This window comes from Marmota flaviventris, chromosome 15 (genome assembly GCF_047511675.1).
Source record: "Marmota flaviventris isolate mMarFla1 chromosome 15, mMarFla1.hap1, whole genome shotgun sequence".
Classification (NCBI taxonomy): domain Eukaryota; kingdom Metazoa; phylum Chordata; class Mammalia; order Rodentia; family Sciuridae; genus Marmota; species Marmota flaviventris.
In genome coordinates, this window is record NC_092512.1 from 49278719 (window position 1) to 49299713 (window position 20995).

At 37.8% G+C, this 20995-nt stretch overlaps 1 protein-coding gene across 3 annotated transcripts in view; it reads right to left on the bottom strand.

The window, feature by feature from the left end:
• E2f5 (E2F transcription factor 5) overlaps positions 1 to 13237 on the bottom strand; it is a 29266-nt gene extending 16029 nt beyond the window's left edge. For all 3 annotated transcript variants that reach the window (XM_071602263.1, XM_071602261.1, XM_071602260.1), the window contains exon 1: positions 12785 to 13237. In XM_071602263.1, coding sequence (XP_071458364.1) covers positions 12785 to 13012 — 228 coding nt within the window. In that variant the 5' untranslated portion in view covers positions 13013 to 13237. The remainder of the gene's footprint in view (positions 1 to 12784) is intronic.
• Between the last annotated feature and the right edge of the window lie 7758 nt (positions 13238 to 20995).

Consider the following 20995-nt stretch of genomic DNA (forward strand, 5'->3'; position numbering starts at 1 on the left):
AAATTCAGATCGCAATCAAGCACAAAGACATGGAAAAAAAAAACTTCTGAAAAGCAAAAATAGATAAAAATGGTGTAATTTTCTACTCAGAGTTCACCCATTTGGAACCTATTTATAACTTTTATATCATTCTTAACCATTGTGGCAACATTCACAGGAGGAAGTACCACCATGAAACTAAGGAGGCACCTGGGCAGCAATCAAGGTTCAAGAGAAAAACCATAAAAGGGACAAAATAACTCAAAAAGCATACAAAGTTGAGGCTACTGGACATAGCAGTGGCCTAACATATTTTAAAAAATGTTCAGGTTAACGTTCACAAAGAATTCAAAAAACAATATTCATCATGAAAATCTATCAAAAATTGTGTACAGTATTCTTAGTTTATGAATACAAAGACATGTATGTAATTCATGTTGGGAAATTTTCAAATAGGAACAACTGAATGCTTTTTAATGAGAAATGTTAACAGAGATAAAACTTCAGCTAATCAGACAACTCAGCTATTGACAAAATCTTATTATCTAAAGAGTAAACATGGTTTTAGGATGTGTCAAATTCAAGAATATACGAGTTAGATATGGCATTTAAATAATCTAAAAATATCAAAGGAATCACAGTGAATGTGAACTGACCCAAATTAAACCCAACTTTCATTGTAGTTTCCTGCATAGGCAACAACAGCCTATTTTGAATACAGCCCCCAGGACACACAAACACACACACTCACTCACTGTCAAGCAAATGCACTGTCAAAAATCTCCTTCCTAGGCTGGGGCTGTAGCTCAGTGGTAGAGTGCTTCCCTAGCATGCGATGAGGCACTGGGTTCGATCCTCAGCACCACATAAAAATAAACAAATAAAATAAAGGGATTCTGTCCATCTACAGCTACAAAAAAAAAAAAAAAATTTTTTTAAATATCCTTCCTTGGGAAGTGTATATCAAATGCATAGAAGAAATAAAAGGGAAAAGAAAGAGATTTGGCTGCTTCAACAATTTAAATATATTACAGAAGAAAATGTAAAGACCATTAATTAAAATATGGACAAGATAGAATTCATGAAAAAAGAAATTATTAGTATTCTTCAAAAGGTTTTCAAACTTTTAATGAGTTAATAAAAGAATAGTAATCAAGGGAATGCAAATTAAAACAGTGACAATAAGTCTACACAGACTTTTACATGAATATTCAGAGCAGTATTCACAACAACCAAGAATCAGAGGTAGCAGGTACATAACCACTGCACAGGAAAAGTGCAGTACTTTCATAAAACAAAATGCCATTTGGGGGTAGAAAGGAACTGCTGGCAGACACAGTTAACACAGATGAAATTCAAAAGATGCTAAGCATGACTCCACTGACACAACACTCTAGAAAAAGAGCAATCCATTTCATGAGAAAGAAAGCATGATTGCCTGGGGCTAAGAATGAGGGTGGAGATTGACTAGGGAGAGGCAACAGATGGACATGTGCCACACCTGTCTGTGGTAGGGCTTATCAAGGTAAACATTTGTCCAAACTCAATGAACCCTACATGGCAGCATACCTCTATAAAGTTGACTAAAAAAACTTGGTATTATATATCACACTTAAAATCTGAAAATATGAAAAATCAGGAAACCCAATATTGATTTGATCTATGTACCATTAATCTTAACAAACACTTTAATATAGTATTTACCAGGTGCCAGGCACTACTTAAGTGTCTTAGAGTAAAAATGCATTTTAGCAACTTCTACAATAATAACTATGAGGTAGCTATTAATATTGCCCCCATTTTTGCAAATGAGAAACCAGTGCGCAAGGGCACCGACCATGGAAAGGTCAGGACATGAAGTCAGAGTACATGCTCTTAATTCCCATGCCATGATACTTATTGGCTGAGATGGCTGCACATGATCATATGCTGAGCCTGGAGTATCAACTAATAAATATTTTTGTTATACAACAATGAACATCAACGGTCTTAAAATATTTATTAGCCTCAGATCCAGTAATTCTTTAGTACAGATTATCAGAAGTGAAATAATCTCAAATGTTTACAAAAAATGTTTTACGGAATATTACTTTAAAGTCAACACACTACAAAGTTCTGCTGTATCCCCTGCAGCACTTGACTGCTTAAATATTCCCTCCTTCCTAAAATGCACGGTTTCCTGGTCTTGGTGTCACTGTGACCCTTGGGGTTTTTTCTCTTCTGTTTTATTCTCCTTTCCTCTGCTCTCAGCTCCTGTTTCCCAGAGTTCTCTTCTTCTTTACACTAGAAGTTATCTGCTTCACAATAAACCTCATAAACAACCATATCCAAATCAAGTAGGTGGCCCTCATCTTCATCATGAATTTTAAGTCCATAATTCCTACAAGATGCCAGACATTTCTAGGCTGTCCCACTGGTATCTCACACATGTCCAAAATTGAATTTCTCTTTCCTCTTCCATCTTTCCTTTTTCATAACTTGTATATGAAAAACCACTGCCATTCACATGGTTGACCAAGCCAGGGATGGAGCAGTCATCTATGATTTTTCCTATTTTATAGACTTAGCAGCCAAGTTCTGCACTGCAGTAGGGTAAATTTAAAAAAAAAAAAAAAAAAAAAAATCAATGAAATCTCTCTGCTTCTTATTTCCACTGCCTCTGCCCTAGTTCAGGTTTATAACCTTGCCTGCAATACAATATTCATCCAACTATCATCTGATTTACCTCTCAAATGTGCCCACTTCTTTCTCTGGCCTCTGAGATCTACTGCCTTGCTGACTGAGAATGCCCTTTCACATCACTCAATTCATTCTGTTAACAGCAATCCTTTCTGTTACGGTTTAGATGTGGTTTGAGTGTGTTCCCCAAAGGCTGGAGTGCTGGAAGCTTGGTCCCCAATGTGTCAGTGTTGGGAGGTGGAACCAAGTAGGAGGATAATTAGGCCACAGGGGTACTACTCTCATGGAACACAGTTATAAAGTGAGGCCATTCCATACACTTAGCCTCTTCTGCATGCAGCCATTTCCATATACACTTCCCTGTCATGTGGGGCAACCTTCAGAACACCAGCACCACACTGTTCAGGCCTTTTAGCTCCCCAGAATCATGAACCAAATAAGCCTCTTTGCTTCATAAAGAACCCAGTCTCAAACTTTTGTTATAGGAACATAAAACATACTAAGATATATTCCCTCAACTATTTGTTGAAAGCTCACAATAGACTAGCTGAGTCAGCAATAGTAACACGCAAGACACAGTTCCTGTTCTCACAGAGCACTTGATCTAGAAGGAAACACAAGCAAGCAAATAAATAAATAAATATATTTTGTGATAAGGGATAGTAGGGAAAATAATAGTCTGCTGAGAAAGAGAATAAATGGGAACTTACTTTAGCCACTTTAGCACAAGGCAAGAATCAGAAATTGTACCTGTATTCATTTTCTATTGCTACTGTCATAAATTACCACAAATTTTAATGCCTTAAAACAACACAAATTTATCATCTTAGAGTTTTATAGATCAGAAGATTGAAATGGTCCTCACTGAGTTGCAATCAATGTACTGGTGAGATGCAGTTCCCCTCTAGATGTGCTAGGAAGGAAGTTATCTCTATGTTTCCCAGCTTCAGACATGCCACATTCCTTTGCTGTGGCCCCTTTCCTCCAACAGTGGTCAGATTGAGTCCCTCTTCAACTCACTGGCTCTGATTCTTCTTTCCTTTTCCACTTTTAAGAACTCCCATGATTACATAAGCCCCACTGAATAACCCAAGAAAATGTAACCACCTTTAAGTCAGCTGGTTAGTAACTTTAACCATAACTTCCATTTGCCATGTAACTGGACATAATCACATGTCCTGGGAATTAGAACATGGAGGTCCTTGAAGAGCCATTATTTCACCTACCAAAGCATCCAAGATGTAACATTTAAATTCACCCAGAGGGTTTAAAGTGGCCAGTTATTTGTGTGTGAGTAGTGTTGGGAAAAGTATAAACGGCAGCCATACCCCAGAGAAAAAACCCCAACATGGCGCCTAAGCACCTCTTCTTCCTACTTTCTTCTTTTCTGCAGTGGCGCGAAAAGTTCCCGCCCATGTGAACTCTCCCGCCGGCGCCAATTTCAAATCTCGTTGGCGGGGAACCTTAGCCCCAATGAGAACTAATTCCTGGGCTCCGGAGCTGATATCTGAAAGAACTTGCCAATAAACGGGTTGCCTGCCATTTATCTAAACCCTACCATCTCCCCCTTAGTTCTATATAAGCACACTGCTTTTTGCAATAAAATTGGAATTCTCCCGGCGAAGTGTCTTTGCGTGGGGAATTCTTTCAAGTAGAAATGCCTTTCCAAGCAGAAGAGCTTATGCTGTAGCCCTAAGGTGAAGGAGAAGGTAGGGGAGGGTGCTTAAAAGAGAGGCCTAGAAGAGTAGGATGATCTAGAAGATGTATGAGAGGAAGGGCCACAACAGGGAGGGCTCTGAAGGCATTTGGATATTATTCTAACTTGATCTCAAGTTTTTGAGTTTTATGTATGTCAATGTCATCTGACTTTTTGAGTCTCTTTGTTCTCAGGTGAGCCTCCAGCTGCTCCCAGAAGCCTTCTAGGGCCCTTGCATCATCAAACTTTTGCTCAGAGAAGTGCTTCCAAAGTCCCGCTTTTAGAGTTTTTAAAAGTGTGCAACTCTGAATTTCCAACTGGGGAAATTGAATTGAACTGGGGCACATATAAGTTAACTCACATCTGTTGAATATGCTGATTAACTTTCCATCGTTACAACAAATAACTCAGATAAATCAACTTATAAAGAGAAATGATTTACTTTGGTTCATAGTTTGGGAAGTTTCAATCCTTGACTGGCTGGCCCTATCACTTTTGGGCCTGTGTTGAGACAGAACATCATGGTGGCAGTGTGTGGTGGAACAAAACTGCAAGGAAGGAGGAGAGGAAGGAAGATGGGGCAAAGAGAAGCAGAAAGAAGAGGAGAATGAGGAGGAGGAGACAGCAAGGAGCAAGGGTCCCAATATCCCCTTCAAGGACTTGCCTTCAACATATGGAAGATGTCCCACTAGGAAGATGTACCTATTAAAGTTTCCTCCACCTCCACCTCCACTAGTGCCAAGTTGAAAACTAAGCGAGCCCTTAACACTGGCCTTTGAGGGACATTTAAGATCCAAATTATTACACTGGATTAAGGAGGGAAAAAAAAGCCTAGCAACAATTTACATACATACCTAGAATTGATTCTATAATTAATATAATTAATGGTTAATTCTAAATAATAAGACAGCTTGAATTGTAAAAGTATTAAAATTATGTTTATAATTTGGCAAGATAAAGCTGATCTCCATTATAAAAAGGTATAAGAAATTGAAGAAATATTAAAAATAGTTGAACATGGTTCTCTGGGTAGTGGCATCCTAGGTCATTTTTATTCAAGAATTTATTAACCTTTTACCACTTTTCTAATATTTTATGTTACTTGAGTAAAACTGTATTTTAAGTATAGAAAGAAAAATCATAAAAAAAGATCTCCCGTTCATAAGCACATTAAAATATAAACAGACTCATGGGCTAATTGGGAAAAGTCAGTCTTCACTGGCAAGATCTAAAAAAATGATACAAAAATAAAAAATATTTTAAACAACTTATCATATCAAAGAAATGGCAAAATATAATATACACACCCAGACAAATATATGTGTAAGTCCATTGATAGGTACCTCTATTCAAATTTCATGGCTTTGTTCACTGATGGGAAATAGCAACATCAAAACCAAAAAATCTCAAAACTAGTGTTGTAAACAGTCAATTTATCTTGTACAGAACTGAAAAAATGAGATAGCTCTGCCCCTCTCTAATAAAGCTGTTTTTTTTTTTTTTTTAAATCAGTCTAAAACTTTGTACTGGATAGACTGTTTGCTTAGCATGGTGGTTCAGGACCTCAGTTCTAACTTCAGATTATAGTGCTGCTCAGTTTCATTTACTGTGGACATCAGGTTAATCACTACCTCTTTTATCCCCAATTTCCTAATCAGCACAATGGAGGTATCCTTCAGTTTTACCTCTGGGAGTAAATAAACTCACAGGAAGAAAGTACTTGGCACAGTACCAGTTACTTAGCATTGGGTATGAGTAGTCATTTTTGTTAATCTTGCAGAGCTTTAGTTTTCTGAGAACTTTTTTTCTATTGAGCCAACTATCTTGTATTTAATAGCTGTCTAATAATTAGACCCTGGAATAGATGTACCCAGATCATCAGCTTTATGTATTTTAATACATTTAATATTTTTTAGTTATAGTTGGACATAATACCTTTATTTTTTTATTTTTATGTGGTGCTGAGGATTGAACCCAGTGCTTTACATGTGCTAGGCGAGCACTCTACCGCTAGGCCACAACCCCGGCCCCTACACTTTACATTTTAAAGCAATTTTAGATTCACAGTAAAGTTGATCAAAAAGTATAGAAAGTTCCCAAATACCCCTTTCTGATGCACAACACAACCTCCCCATGATCAACATTCCCCACCAGAGTGGGACATTTGTCAAAACTGATAAACCTATACTGACCCATCACCATCACCCAGAGTCCATGGATATTGTACATTCTGTGGGTTTTGACAAATGTATAAGGACATCCACCTGCCATTATACTTTCATACAAAATAGTTTCACTGCCCTAAAAATATTGTTCTCACTCTATTCATCTACCCTCCCCTCTAACCATTGGCAATCACTAATGATTTACTGTCTCTACAGTTTTGCCTTTTATAGAATGTTCCATAGCTGGATCACACAGTTTGTAGCCTTTCTGGACCAAATGCTTTCACTTAGTAATATGCATTTATGTTTCTTCTATATCTTTTCATAACTTGATAGCTCATGTACTTTTCAGCACTGAACATTTAATTGTCTAGATACATCACAGTTTATCCATGCACCTACTGAAAAACATTTTGGTTGCTTCCACATTTTAGCCATTATGAATAAAGCTGCTATAAATATCATGAGCAGCTTTCCATGAACTTTCCAATCCTTTGGGTAAATACAAGGAGCACAATTACTGGATCATATAGTTAAAGTATGTTTAGTTTTTTAAAAGACTACTAATTTTTGCTGGGTATGGTGGCACACACTTGTAATCTCATCTTCTCAGGAGGCTGACATAAGAGGATCTCAAATTCAAGGCCAGCTTGGGCAACTTAGCAAGATCCTCTTTCAAAATAAAAAGAAGGGGCTCCGAATGTAGAACACTTGTCTATCATGTGTGAGGCCCTCCCTGATTTCAATCCCAACACCACCAAAAAAAAGAGAAAGAGAAAGAGTGGGGGGAGGGAGGAGGGAGAGGGGAGAAACCAAACCAATCTATATTGGGACATCACCTTTGGTGTATTCCCATCAGCAGTGAATAAGAGTTCCTTGTCAGCATGTGGTGTTCTCAGTGTTTTAGATTTTTATCATTCTAATAGGTATATAATGGTATTTCATTGTTGTTTCTTATATATATAATATGTGTATTTAATTGTGGTAAAATACACATAACATGAAATTTATTATCTTGCTCACTTAAAGTGTAAGAGATGAGTAGCATTAAGTACACTCACATTGTTGTACAACCAGTCTCCAGAACACTTCATTCTGCTAAACTCTGTCCAAGATCAAAGTGTTGACCACTTTGTTTTCTTCTGAAACTCTTTCTCTGGCTTACAGATAGTCACCTTCACATTGTGTGGAAACATTCCTGGTATCTTCCAGTATGTCCAATATTTCCCCTTCTCATAAGGACACCAATCAGATTTGATTAGGGCCCATCCTAATGGCTTCATTTAACTTATTCATCTTCTTAAGATCTTATCTCAAAATACAGATGTATTTTTGAGGAACTGAGAGTTAGGATTTCAAACATGAATTCTGGAAGCACACACTTCTGCCTAATACCCCTTAAACAACTTCTATTCTCTCCTTTCCCTGGCCATTAGCAACCACTCTTCAACTTTGTTTCTAAGAATAGGTTCTTCATATAAGCAGAATCAACCAGTATTTGTCTCTTTGTGATTGGCTATTTCACTTACTGTAATTCCTCAAGATTCATGTATATTGTTGCATATGTTACGATTTTCTTCTTTCTAAAGCTGAATCATCACTGTATATAATGAACCATTTTGTTTATCCACTTATCCACTCATGGAGACCTGTGTTGTCCCCACCTTTTGGCTATTATGAAATTATTATAAATATGGGTATACAAATACATGCTGAAGACCCTGCTTCTGATTCTTTTGGTGTATACCCAGGAGTGGAATTGTCCTGAAAATTTTTCAGCAGCACTGAAGTTCTGGCTGTTTACCTCCTGTAGGCATGGGTGAACACTTACTGAAAATCTTTGCTTAGTGTTTTAAACTAAGGCCTTAGGATAAGTTTTTTGTTCCTTACAGGGAGTGTGTTACTCAAGTTATCATAAATGGGTATAATTCAGGAACATGTGAGATAAGAAACACCATAAATACTTTATCACATTAACTCAGGTATCATTCAGGCAATTTGTTACTTAGGCAATCACAATAAGAGATAAGCAATCTAGATCATATTTTTATTAAAAAGTTGAAGATGATACAAAAAAAGGAAATATAGAAACCCAGTTATAAATTATATTTAAAAGGAATTTTTAAAAATTTCAAAATAGCATGTCAATACTGAGTCATAATTAGCTTAACAGATCTTCAAGTTCTTAGCTGTGAAAAACAGAATCCTAATTTTGTTTGTGAAATAACAGGGAATTTGCCATCCCAACCCTCATTTTCTTTTCTTTTTCTTTTTTTTAGTGGTACGGGCATGCATACTAGGCAAGTGCTCTAACACTGAGCTACATTCCCAGCTCAAACCATCATTTTCAATGCAGGAACTCAATTTATCTCCCTCTCCTCTACAAAAGAAGTAAAAAGAATCATGCATTTTTATTTATAAGACAGATCCCATACCCTTACACTCATGAAAACCTAAATTTGTTTTTTAGGACTACTGAAATGTACTATAGAATGGAGAATAATAACAAATGGTCTAACTTCAAATATTAGCTCTCACTTTCTACTTTATGACAGCGGGCAAGTTACTTAACCTATCTCAGCCTACTCAATCTGTTTTATCAGCTAAAAAGTGGGAATATTAGAACTACACTTCCACAGTTATTAAGAGGATAAAATTATATATGGAAGCTGGCTGAGGCAGAAGGATCAAAGCCAGTCTCAGCAATGGCAAGGCGCTAAGCAACTCAGTGAGACCCTGTCTCTAAAAAATAAAATACAAAATAGGTCTGGAGATGTGGCTCAGTGGTTGAGTGCCCCCAAGTTCAATTTCTGTCTAACCCCCAAAATTATACATGTAAGTATATGTAAATGTAAGTTTATGTAAAATGCCCAGCACACAGTATGCTTTCAATAAATGTTAACTGCAACAACATAAACTGCAAACCATATAGCCAACATCATATAACTTCTCATCTGACTGGAATGAATTAATAATTACCCCACCTCCACTACTGTAAATTAGAGACTAATTATGAAAAGCAGGTGGGCAGATGATGAATACAATTTTCTCAAATTGCTTCCAATATATTTCTATTCTCTCCTAATTGTTAAATTATGCCAGAATAGCTTTATTAGAATTGATTTGCTTTGCTAAGTAGGCTATGTCCTCAATTGGTTGTTGTTAAAAAAGAAACATAAGATACAGCATTATGTTCTTATTCTTTAGTACCACATAAGTCAGAAAAAGAAAAACAGCACCTATGTGGTCTTGAGTATTTTATTAATATCCAAGATATGTGGATTTTTTTTTTTCTTTGGAGTACTGGGGACTGAACTCAAGGCCACTTGGCCACTAAGCCACATTCTCAGACCTATTTTGTACTTTATTTCCAGACAGGTCTCACTGAGTTGCTAAGTGCCTTGCTTTTGCTAAGGATGGCCTTGAACTTGTGATCCTTCTGCCTCAGCCTCCCAAGCCACTGGGATTACAGGTGTGTGCCACTGTACCCAGCTTAGGATCTGTGGATATTTATGGTAAGATTAACATAATTTTTAAAATTTGTACAACTTAAAATTATCAATAGCACCCGGTGCAGGGGTGCATGCCTGTAATCCCAGCTACCAGAGAGATTGAGGTAGTAGGATCCCAAGTTTAAGTCAGACTAAGCAATTTAGCAGGACTGTGTCTCCCCACTCTTAAAAATGGTGGAGAGAGGGGCCTGGAGATAAAGCCCAAGGACAGAGAGCTTGCCTAGCATGGACAAAACCCTGTCCAGTAACAAAATAATAATAAAATAGTAGTAATAATAATAATAAAATCAATAGCTTATGCTAACATATATACTCACTCCCCAAACAGAATATAAGAAAAAAATCTGTCTTTATAATTTCAAATTAGAGGAAATTTTATAATTGTCTATGTTGGTACATCTTCAACCATGTTATTATCAAAAATGTCTTTATTATGGGCTGGGGTTGTGGTTCAGAGGTAGAGCGCTTGCCTAGTATGTGTGAGGCACTGGGTTGGATCCGCAGTCCCACATTTAAAAAAATAAAGATATTGTGTCCACCTATAACTAAATATATATATATATATATATATATATATATATATTTTAAAGTCTGTATGATCTTTTACTATGGTACACAATAAAAAATTTCACTGGAAAGACTTCAAAGTAATTTTTACATTGAAAATGTGTAAATAAAATGTATGTATTTCTATATGTAATATATATCAAGAATGATGTTCAAAATATTTTCTATAAATATAAAGCCATTAATATAATAAGAAATAGTACCACTGCAGAAATAAAATAATGTTGAAATATCACACTCTTTTTCCTATGTACTACCTCTATGACTTGTGTGGAGAAATTATATGGCCACAGATGAAACAGGAGGAAGCCAAAAAACTCAGTCAAGCAAGGGCAAAGTTCCATCAAAATGTGAGGTCAGGGCTGGGGCTGTAGCTCAGTGGTAGAGCACTTACCTCATGTGTGTGAGGCATTGGGTTTGATCCTCAGCACCACATAAAACTAAACAAACAAAATAAAGGCATGCGTCCCTCTACAACTACAAATTTTTTTTTTTTTTTTTAATGTGAGGCAAGTTGATGGAGAAGCTTAGCCCTCAGAGTTGTTTTATCTGGAAAACCCCAAACTTTCCTGATTTCTTATACAAAAGTCACAGTCTACAGTTGAACTTCTAAAATTTTGAATAGCAGTTTGCAATTTGTTTTGTAACATCCCTGGTTTTCTCTTATAAGCTCGTGGTTTTCTGTGGAATTATTTAAAAGAACCCATTTTAATTCGGCACAATTCAAATACTATAGATACCATAAGGCACTTTTAAGGAGGAAAGAGGGTGGGGAGGGGATAAAAAAGGTACAGGGAATTTCTCAAGGTGGGAAAAAATTTCAGGAATAACATTTTATAAAAGCAGAAACTAGGAAATGCAAAATATGTTCTAAGTGCTTCATTTGCATAAAGTAGACTAATTCAGGCAATTTAACTCAATAGTCACTTAATGAACATCTAGGGTAGCCAAAGAAAGGGGAGGATATTCAAAGTCACGCCTCCCTTCTGGCCTACCCTGTAGGAGGGCCCCTAGCAGAAGACAGGGAGTTGATCCCCCCACAGGCTTTGGTCCCAACATCCAGGGAGTATTGGAGGACCTCCAGCTCAGATGCTACTTCCGTTGCTTCAGGCTAACTGGAAGATGGCAGGGTAGGTCAAGCCAGGTGGGTGGTCTGAGCACTTTCCTGGATGCTGGGAACAATCATCCTAGTGAGATCAGATGTAGGGAGTCAAAAGAAGGAATCTGCAGTGATTACTGACTGACTCGTTAGCATTTTTTTGTCGGTTTTTAAAACTTTGCTTCGTGCGCTGGCTGAATTTTAATTCAAATCATCCAAATCTCCTTTCCCTGGGCCATGTGGAATCCTTCCAAAGCCTGCCTGGAACGGTTAAATCACTCTGTATGACCGAACAGTTTTTGATGAAATGTTCTTTGAAAAATCTGAACAGCACCAAAGAGCGAAACACACGTTCTCATAAAACAGGAGAAAGTTTACGACGCACTTCCACCTCTTTTGAGTGAAAGTTATAAAACATCCCCTTTCCATGTAATGGCAAATCTTACTTCTAGAAATATCCAAATCAAGTCACAAGTCAAATATCCCTTCCTAACCGTTAGAATGATGAAAGAAAGTGTACCACAAAGAGGTTTTTTTTTTTAATGTTACTTTTATGGTGTTAATGGGGAAGAGTGTGGAAAAAAATTCACTTTCATTTTTTCATGCAGAAGAAGTGGCACAACATATTCTTGAACAACGAGAATAAGGTCCCAATCGGAATCCCCTATTAAAACCAGCGATTCCCCACAGCAAATCAAGCTCGGTAACTCCGGGCAAAGCACCCGGGTTCCCTGTAAGCCTCTACCACAGGTGGACGCGGAGCAGTTCTGACACTTGGCCGCCCTCGGGTCCCTGCGTCAGAGACTAGCCACGCGGGCGCGCTCGAGGTCCCAGGCTCTTTGTCGAAAGCGCCGCGCGGCGCCGGACTCTTTTGGTTACGCCACGGGTCCGGGCCATCCCGGTCCCTCATCCCTCCCCCATCCCTAGCATCCAGGGCCCCAGCGCAGGCCACAGGCTCCCACTTTCCGGGCGCCCACTAACCGCGGAGCGCGTCCACACAAACGCCGCCCGATCCACGCGCGAGGGGCTGGGCTTCTCCCCAGGCTGAGCTCCGAAGTCCGCCCCCATCCCCGCCTCCCGAGCTTACCGCTTTGAGATCCAGGACGCCGTCCTTGGCCTCCTGCAGCAGCGACACGAACTTGGTGGTGAGCAGCCCCAGGCTTTTCTCATGCCTGCTGCTGCCGCCTCCGACGCTCCCGAGCTGCGGCGGCGGTTGCGGAGGCTGCCCCTGGGGAGGCTGAGACTGAGGACGCTGGCCCTGGCCCTGGCCCTGCGGCGTCTGCTGGCCCGAGCTCGCGGGCTCGGCCGCCGCCATCGCGTCCCAGCGCCGGGGTGGTCGGACCCGCGCGCACCGCGCTCCCCGCCCTGCCCGCGGCCACCTGCCGGGTGGGCTCCGCGGCGCCGCTCCCCCGCCCGCAGAGAGCCGCCCGGAGGGTCGCGGGCTCCTGCAAACAACAGGTGCGCGGCGCCCACCGGACTCAGGGCCGCTCGGCCGCTCCGCCCCCTCCGGAGCCTGGGGAAGCGTGAATGCAGCCCACGACCGAGGGGAGGGGGAGTGGAAACAAGAAGGGGCTGCGAGGGGGTGGGGACCGGAGTTTAAATGGCAGGAAGTGACGCCGCGGCCCGCCGTTGCCTGGAAACGCATTTTTCTGTAGGAGGGAGGAGCGCTCCGGGAGGAAGGGGGGCAACGGCCAGTGGTATTTCACACTCGCCGCGTTGTGGTTCGTGAGCAGTTTTGAGGGATAGTGATCTCACGTTTAACTACACGGGGAGAAAGAAGGGGGAAAAGGAAGGAGAGAAGAAAAACTTCTTTCTGGGGAGAAAGTATGTCTAGCGGCCAAAATTTCTGAGCTGAGAAGTTGGTCGGCTTTTCAGTTTGTAAAACTGCGCGAGATTAGCGGTTGGTCGCTTTCTGTCCTTGGGAGGGTTTGGCAGTCTTTGCTCTTTTCGAATTTTAGCATTATCTGCGAACATTTCAGTGACTTGAATCAAGTGCAAGCTTTTATTCCACAGCTCATCTTTTTAGATTATGATATGGGGAAATGGAATCTTGGAGTTTTAGAATTGGTTTTATCCTCATTCACAAACTTTTCTAAAACCTGTACTTCACAGATGGAGTAACTGACGTGTAGAGGGAAAGATTGTGAATTGCCACAGTTCTTGCTATTAGGTCCTGGATGTATTATTTGAAATATGAAGTAGTTGCTGTTCTTGTGCTTCATTGATATCCTATTATTGATCATACATGAGATCCCACAGATTGAGTAAAGGAAAGCCCCCCCCCCCCCCCGTTTTATTTACAAACACTTGAGAATAAGGAGAAAATTTTCAATGGTTTTTGTCAGAACACTTTGTATAGTTTACATTCAACAAATATTAGCTGAACAAAAACTCTACATGTCAGAAATTAATGAAGGAAGTTTCATGAAAGAAAGATTTTGTTTAATTTTTTTAAAAAAATCTAGCAAAGTCCCATTTGTTGATTCTAGTTATTAACTTTTGTGCTATGGGTGTCCTATTGAGGAATTTGGAGCCCGACCCCACAGTATGTAGATCGTAGCCAACTTTTTCTTCTATCAGACAGCGTGTCTCTGATTTGATATCAAGCTCCTTGATCCATTTTGAATTCACTTTTGTGCATGGCGAGAGAAAGGGATTCAGTTTCATTTTGTTGCATATGGATTTCCAGTTTTCCCAGCACCATTTGTTGAAGATGCTATCCTTCCTCCATTGCATGCTTTTAGCCCCTTTATCAAATATAAGATAGTTGTAGTTTTGTGGATTGGTTTCTGTGTCCTCTATTCTGTACCATTGGTCCACCCGCCTGTTTTGGTACCAGTACCATGCTGTTTTTGTTACTATTGCTCTGTAGTATAGTTTGAAGTCTGGTATCGCTATACCGCCTGATTCACACTTCCTGCTTAGCATTGTTTTTGCTATTCTGGGTCATTTATTTTTCCATATGAATTTCATGATTGCTTTCTCTATTTCTACAAGAAATGCCATTGGGATTTTGATTGGCATTGCATTAAACCTATAGAGAACTTTTGGTAATATCACCATTTTGATGATGTTAGTTCTGCCTATCCATGAACAGGGTATATTTTTCCATCTTCTAAGATCTTCTTCTATTTCTCTCTTTAGGGTTCTGTAGTTTTCATTGTATAAGTCTTTCACCTCTTTTGTTAGGTTGATTCCCAAGTATTTTATTTTTTTTGAAGATATTGTGAATGGAGTGGTTGTCCTCATTTCCATTTCAGAGGATTTGTCGCTGATATACAGGAATGCCTTTGATTTATGCGTGTTGATTTTATATCCTGCCACTTTGCTGAATTCATTTATTAGCTCTAATAGTTTCTTTGTAGACCCTTTTGGGTCTGCTAGGTATAGAATCATGTGTTCTGCAAATAGTGATAATTTAAGTTCTTCTTTTCCTATTTTGATGCCTTTAATTTCTTTCGTCTGTCTAATTGCTCTGGCCAGTGTTTCGAGAACTATGTTGAACAGAAGTGGTGAGAGAGGGCATCCTTGTCTTGTTCCAGATTTTAGAGGGAATGCCTTCAATTTTTCTCCATTCAGAATGATGCTAGCCTGAGGCTTAGCATAGATTGCTTTTACAATATTGAGGTATGTTCCTGTTATCCCTAGTTTTTCTAGAGTTTTGAACATAAAGGGATGCTGTACTTTGTCGAATGCTTTTTCCGCATCTATCGAGATGATCATATGGTTCTTATTTTTAAGTCTATTGATGTGGTGAATAACATTTATTGATTTCCGTATATTGAACCAGCCTTGCATCCCAGGGATGAATCCAACTTGATCATGGTAAAAAGTTTTTTCTCAGCAAAAGAAACAATAAGAGAGGTAAATAGAGAGCCTACATCCTGGGAACAAATCTTTACTCCTCACACTTCAGATAGAGCCCTAATATCCAGAGTATACAAAGAACTCAAAAAATTAGACAATAAGAGAACAAACAACCCAATCAACAAATGGGCCAAGGACCTGAACAAACACTTCTCAGAGGAGGACATACAATCAATCAACACGTACATGAAAAAATGCTCACCATCTCTAGCAGTCAGAGAAATGCAAATCAAAACCACCCTAAGATACCATCTCACTCCAGTTAGATTGGCAGCCATTATGAAGTCAAACAACAAGAAGTGCTGGCGAGGATGTGGGGAAAAGGGTACACTTGTACATTGCTGGTGGGACTGCAAATTGGTGCAGCCAATTTGGAAAGCAGTATGGAGATTTCTTGGAAAGCTGGGAATGGAGCCACCATTTGACCCAGCTATTCCCCTTCTCGGTCTATTCCCTAAAGACCTAAAAAGAGCATGCTACAGGGACACTGCTACATCGATGTTCATAGCAGCACAATTCACAATAGCAAGACTGTGGAACCAACCTAGATGCCCTTCAATAGATGAATGGATAAAAAAAATGTGGCATTTATACACAATGGAGTATTACTCTGCATTAAAAAATGACAAAATCATAGAATTTACAGGGAAATGGATGGCATTAGAGCAGATTATGCTAAGTGAAGCTAGCCAATCCCTAAAAAACAAATGCCAAATGTCTTCTTTGATATAAGGAGAGTAACTAAGAACAGAGTAGGGTCGAAGAGCATGAGAAGAAGATTAACATTAAACAGGGATGAGAGGTGGGAGGGAAAGGGAGAGAGAAGGGAAATTGCATGGAAATGGAAGGAGACCCTCAGAGTTATACAAAAGTACATACAAGAGGAAGTGAGGGGAAAGGGAAAAATAATACAAGGGGGACAAATGAATGTCAGTAGAGGGGGCAGAGAGAGAAGAGGGGAGGGGAGGGGAGGGGGGATAGTAGAGGATAGGAAAGGCAGCAGAACACTACAGACACTAGTATGGCAATATGTAAATCAATGGATGTGTAACTGATGTGATTCTGCAATCTGTATATGGGGTAAAAATGGGAGCTCATAACCCACTTGAATCAAAGTGTGAAATATGATATATCAAGAACTATGTAATGTTTTGAACAGCCAACAATAAAAAATTAAAAAAAAAAAATCTAGCAAAAAAAAAAAAAAAAAGAATCGCTGAAATGAAAGAGGTAACTAACACCACCACTAACTGGCAAAGCTGAACACACCATTTTTAGCAAAAATGTTATGTTTCCCATGCACAAGGCACAGAAATTTAATGATCAGGCAGCCATTATTTCAATCAAGTTACACTATAAACAAAATTTGGGATTAATAATCTGAAATGAAATGTGAAAAATAGTTGATACAGTCACTTTTGAATAATTTATCTGAGAGTAGTTGTACTTTGTGATTTAACATTTGCCTAAATCATCAACAATTTTTGTCAATTAGTTTTTTGTTTTTTTTTGTTAACCAACAGTGCTTCTTAAGAAGATTTTAATTAATTTAAAGAGGGAACAGTCTGCTTTATTTGCAAGGTCTGGAATTGATAAAAATTGTTATTTTAAAAACAATTTGTGCAGTGTCTCAGTGAACTCAGGCTGCCAAAACTAAGTACCATAAACTGAGGTGGCTTAAATAATAGAATTTTATTTTCTCACAATTCTGGAGGCTGCAAGTCCAAGATCAGGGAACTGTCATGTGATCCTAATTTGCAGATGGTAGTTTTTTGCACTGTGTCTTCATGTAACTGGGAGAGAAGCTCCTTTCAAATTTCTCTTCTTATATGGGAACTAATTCCATTCTGAGGGGGCCATCTTCTGACTTCATCTGACTCTAATTCCTCCCAAAGGCCCTATCTCCAAAAAGCATCACATTGAGCATGTTAAAAGTTTCAACACAGGCTGAGGCAGGAGTATTGCGAGTTCAAAGCCAGCCTCAGCAACCGTAAGGCACTAAAGCAACTCAGTGAGACCTTGTCTCTAAATAAAATACAAAATAGGGCTAGGGATGTGGCTCAGTGGTTGAGAGCCCCTGGGTTCAAACCCTGGTACACCCCACCCCCCTGCCCCACCAAAAAAAAAGTTTCAACATATGAATTTTGGGGAAGCTTGATTTAGACCATAACATGTACTATTAGTTTAAAATAACGATCTTCATAATTTTGAAAATATATTTTCATGTAATTTCATAAGATTTTCTACAAAGCACCTATTAATAATGCTGATAGGTCACTTGAAAGTTTGCATTGTTATTTGTGTTTTTCACAATTTTTCCTTTGCTTAAATTATCCAAGGTTCAAATAGAAAGTTTTCATAAATTGGTAGCCATTTCAGTTAGCCTTCAAAATCTTGTCTGTCGGAGTTGCTAAAAAAATCACACCAGTGGTTCCCAAACTTTAGGGAAAAAACTCATTTCAAGTGTTTGTTACAAGTGCAGATTCTTTTTTATATTTTAGTATTTTTCAGTTGTCGGTGGACCTTTATTTTATTTATTTAAATGCAGTGCTGAGAATCGAACCCAGTGCCTCACACATGATAGGCAATTACTCTACACTGAGCCACAACCCTGACCTACAAATGCATATTCTTAAACACAAATTAGCATTTGATATGAGAATATGATGTGGGAATCTGCATTTTTCATACTTTCAGTTTATGCACAGTATATAGTCATTCTTTGGGAAGCACTTTGTAGCATCATCAAAAACATCTGCTTCCTAAAACTGCTGAAGATAGAGACTGATAATGCAGAAGCTTTTTAAATGTTGCTGGATCTTTTTGAAATTTCTGTTAATAAAATTATTTAATATAATTTTTAAAAATCAGAATACTAATAACCTTTAAGAAAATGCTGTTGGACACTTTTGTAATATATTAATCTGACTCTTATTTCTTTATCCTTTTGACTCTAAAAGAGACAGTTCTCAAAAGTTTATCAGTTATTTGTGTCATTTCTGACAATGGCATAAGAATTCTTCATGTTTTAACAGCAAGCTGTAGGTCATATATTTTTATACTATAGTAGTCCAGTTGAACTAAGTATATGCCATTGGCCTGTGGGTTAATAAATGCATGACAATAATTCTTTATTAAATTCAGATTTAATTCACTAGATTAGTAGGGCAGACATTGTGATCTATAATAATATTGTTTATATATTTCTGATTAAATGTTCATTATTTTTATACTAGTGTAACTCCTTAGCTAGTTCAGGATGTGGGTCAGGTTAGGAGACTTACATATTTTAAAATCAACAAAATGATTTATTAGACCAGATAGTTTGTTGGATTTAGGAATTTCACATATATCATTTTCACAGTGTCCGGGATCAATTAAAAATATGTATGGTTTTGTCATAGTGGTCCATATATAAGAAAAGTCAATCACACTATTTATTTGTGGATATTGGCAGACTGATTTTTAAATGTGTTAGCCTATTTAATGGTTGTGCTCAGTTGGAACTTTCAACTCAGATCTCCAATGAACTAAACAAACCTCCATCAAAAGACTACTTACATCAGCCTACTATCCTATGGCTGTAATCTGTTCTAAAATAAAATTTGACTTTGTGTTTTTCCTTTCAAAACCTTCTAACACACCAACATTTGTCTTTTACACTGTCTGGGTTTAAAAAAAATAAAGGGATATGTTTCAAGATGATTATGAATTCTCTTATGATAAATAGCATTATTTTTGTTCACTCACTACATGCATTGTAGAGCAATATGCTACATGATTCAAAGACCTTGTCTTCAGAGGTTGGTATCCTGTAACTACAAACAGGAGATCCAGCTTATTCAAACATACATAAAAATACAATTTGCACACATCAGAGATTTTTAAGTCATATTTACTGATTTTGACTCTTCCTATTGCCTTGTCAAAGCAACTTACAAAAAAAGCACATATATCAAAATGATATGATATTTAAAGGAACACATTTTTTCAAAAGTTCTGGAGAAGGTAATGAGAATTTTAATTCTCACCTTCAGTAGGTTAATGCTTGTGATCTGGAATGTGGGTTCCGAACTTTAGGTGTAGAAACCACAGAAATTTCAATATAGAAATAATAAATCCAAGTTTGTTGTAACAAAAAAATATAATTCAACTAGGATACACTGGAAAGTTTATTTATGCTCCAACAACCTTCTGTCTGTCTACTCTTGTAGATAAAATAGAAAGGCAAATTATGGTCAAAGATTTACCAAAGCTGCATATCATTAAGACCTTCTTGGAAAACCAAGTTTCCAGGCAACTCTCCCACTATAAACACCTTTGATACTACCATTTCTTTTGAGATTTTAGTAGATAAAAGTTATCACTACACCATCAAAGCATAAGATGAATGCTTGTCCAGATAATGAGCTACCACATAAAGACCTCCTGTTTACTATGCATTCCCCAGTTAGGAACACAAACTTATACATAGTACTTCAGATGCACATAAGACTCTATGTCAACTCTCTTTGGTGGTTCTAAGTCAAAAGCTTTGTAGTCAAAAAAGATAATTTGTCACTACTATACAGTATCCATACCATTCCATTCTTTATGTAGGAAACCTACATCCCTACAATGGATAATGAAACTCTCAAGGTATGCTAAGAAGCATCTGAGAATTAAACACAAAAGTACCAATTGATCTTGCTCTACTTTAACAAACTTTTATTTATAAAGTATATTTATATAATGATATATATAGTCTATTTATAAAAATATTAGATAATTTCTTAGCAAAAATTCAAATTCATTGAGGGATGTGATTCCACTGAGCCACATTAGGTATGTCCATTACCAAATAACATGTTTTTAGAATTACTGGAGGAAAACTGCCATGTAAAAACATTTTTTTTTTAAACAAAAGAACAGAAATACCACCTTTCACCCTTGGAATCTTTCCTCAGTGAGTAAAACACTCAATAATTTATCTGTCTTCTCTAATCTATGGTATATTTACTGCTAATGTTATACAGAACAATTTGAGCTGAGTGTAAAACTTTTTTTGTTTTAATACTTGTATAATTAATATGGATTAGAAAAATTACACATAACTAGAACATTAAATAGTGACCATCTATGTTTAAATTGTAGCTAAAAGTTATTTAATGTTTAAAAGTAAGTCAATTTTAGGAAAACTTATAAGAAGCCAATAGTCTGTGTTGTATGCAATTATGGCAAAAATTGTGAAAGAACGAATGATGCATAATGATTTTTGTTCAGCATCATAATTAGTTGATTTGGCAAACAGTTATTGACCTTTAGCTGACAAAAAGAAAACAATTTTATTATTATAGACTTTAGACAAATGTTCACCACAAAGGTTTGGCTCTGAAAATTCAGAATCTTTATGTGGATTATATCCTTAAAAGATCAGCCACAGATTTCATAG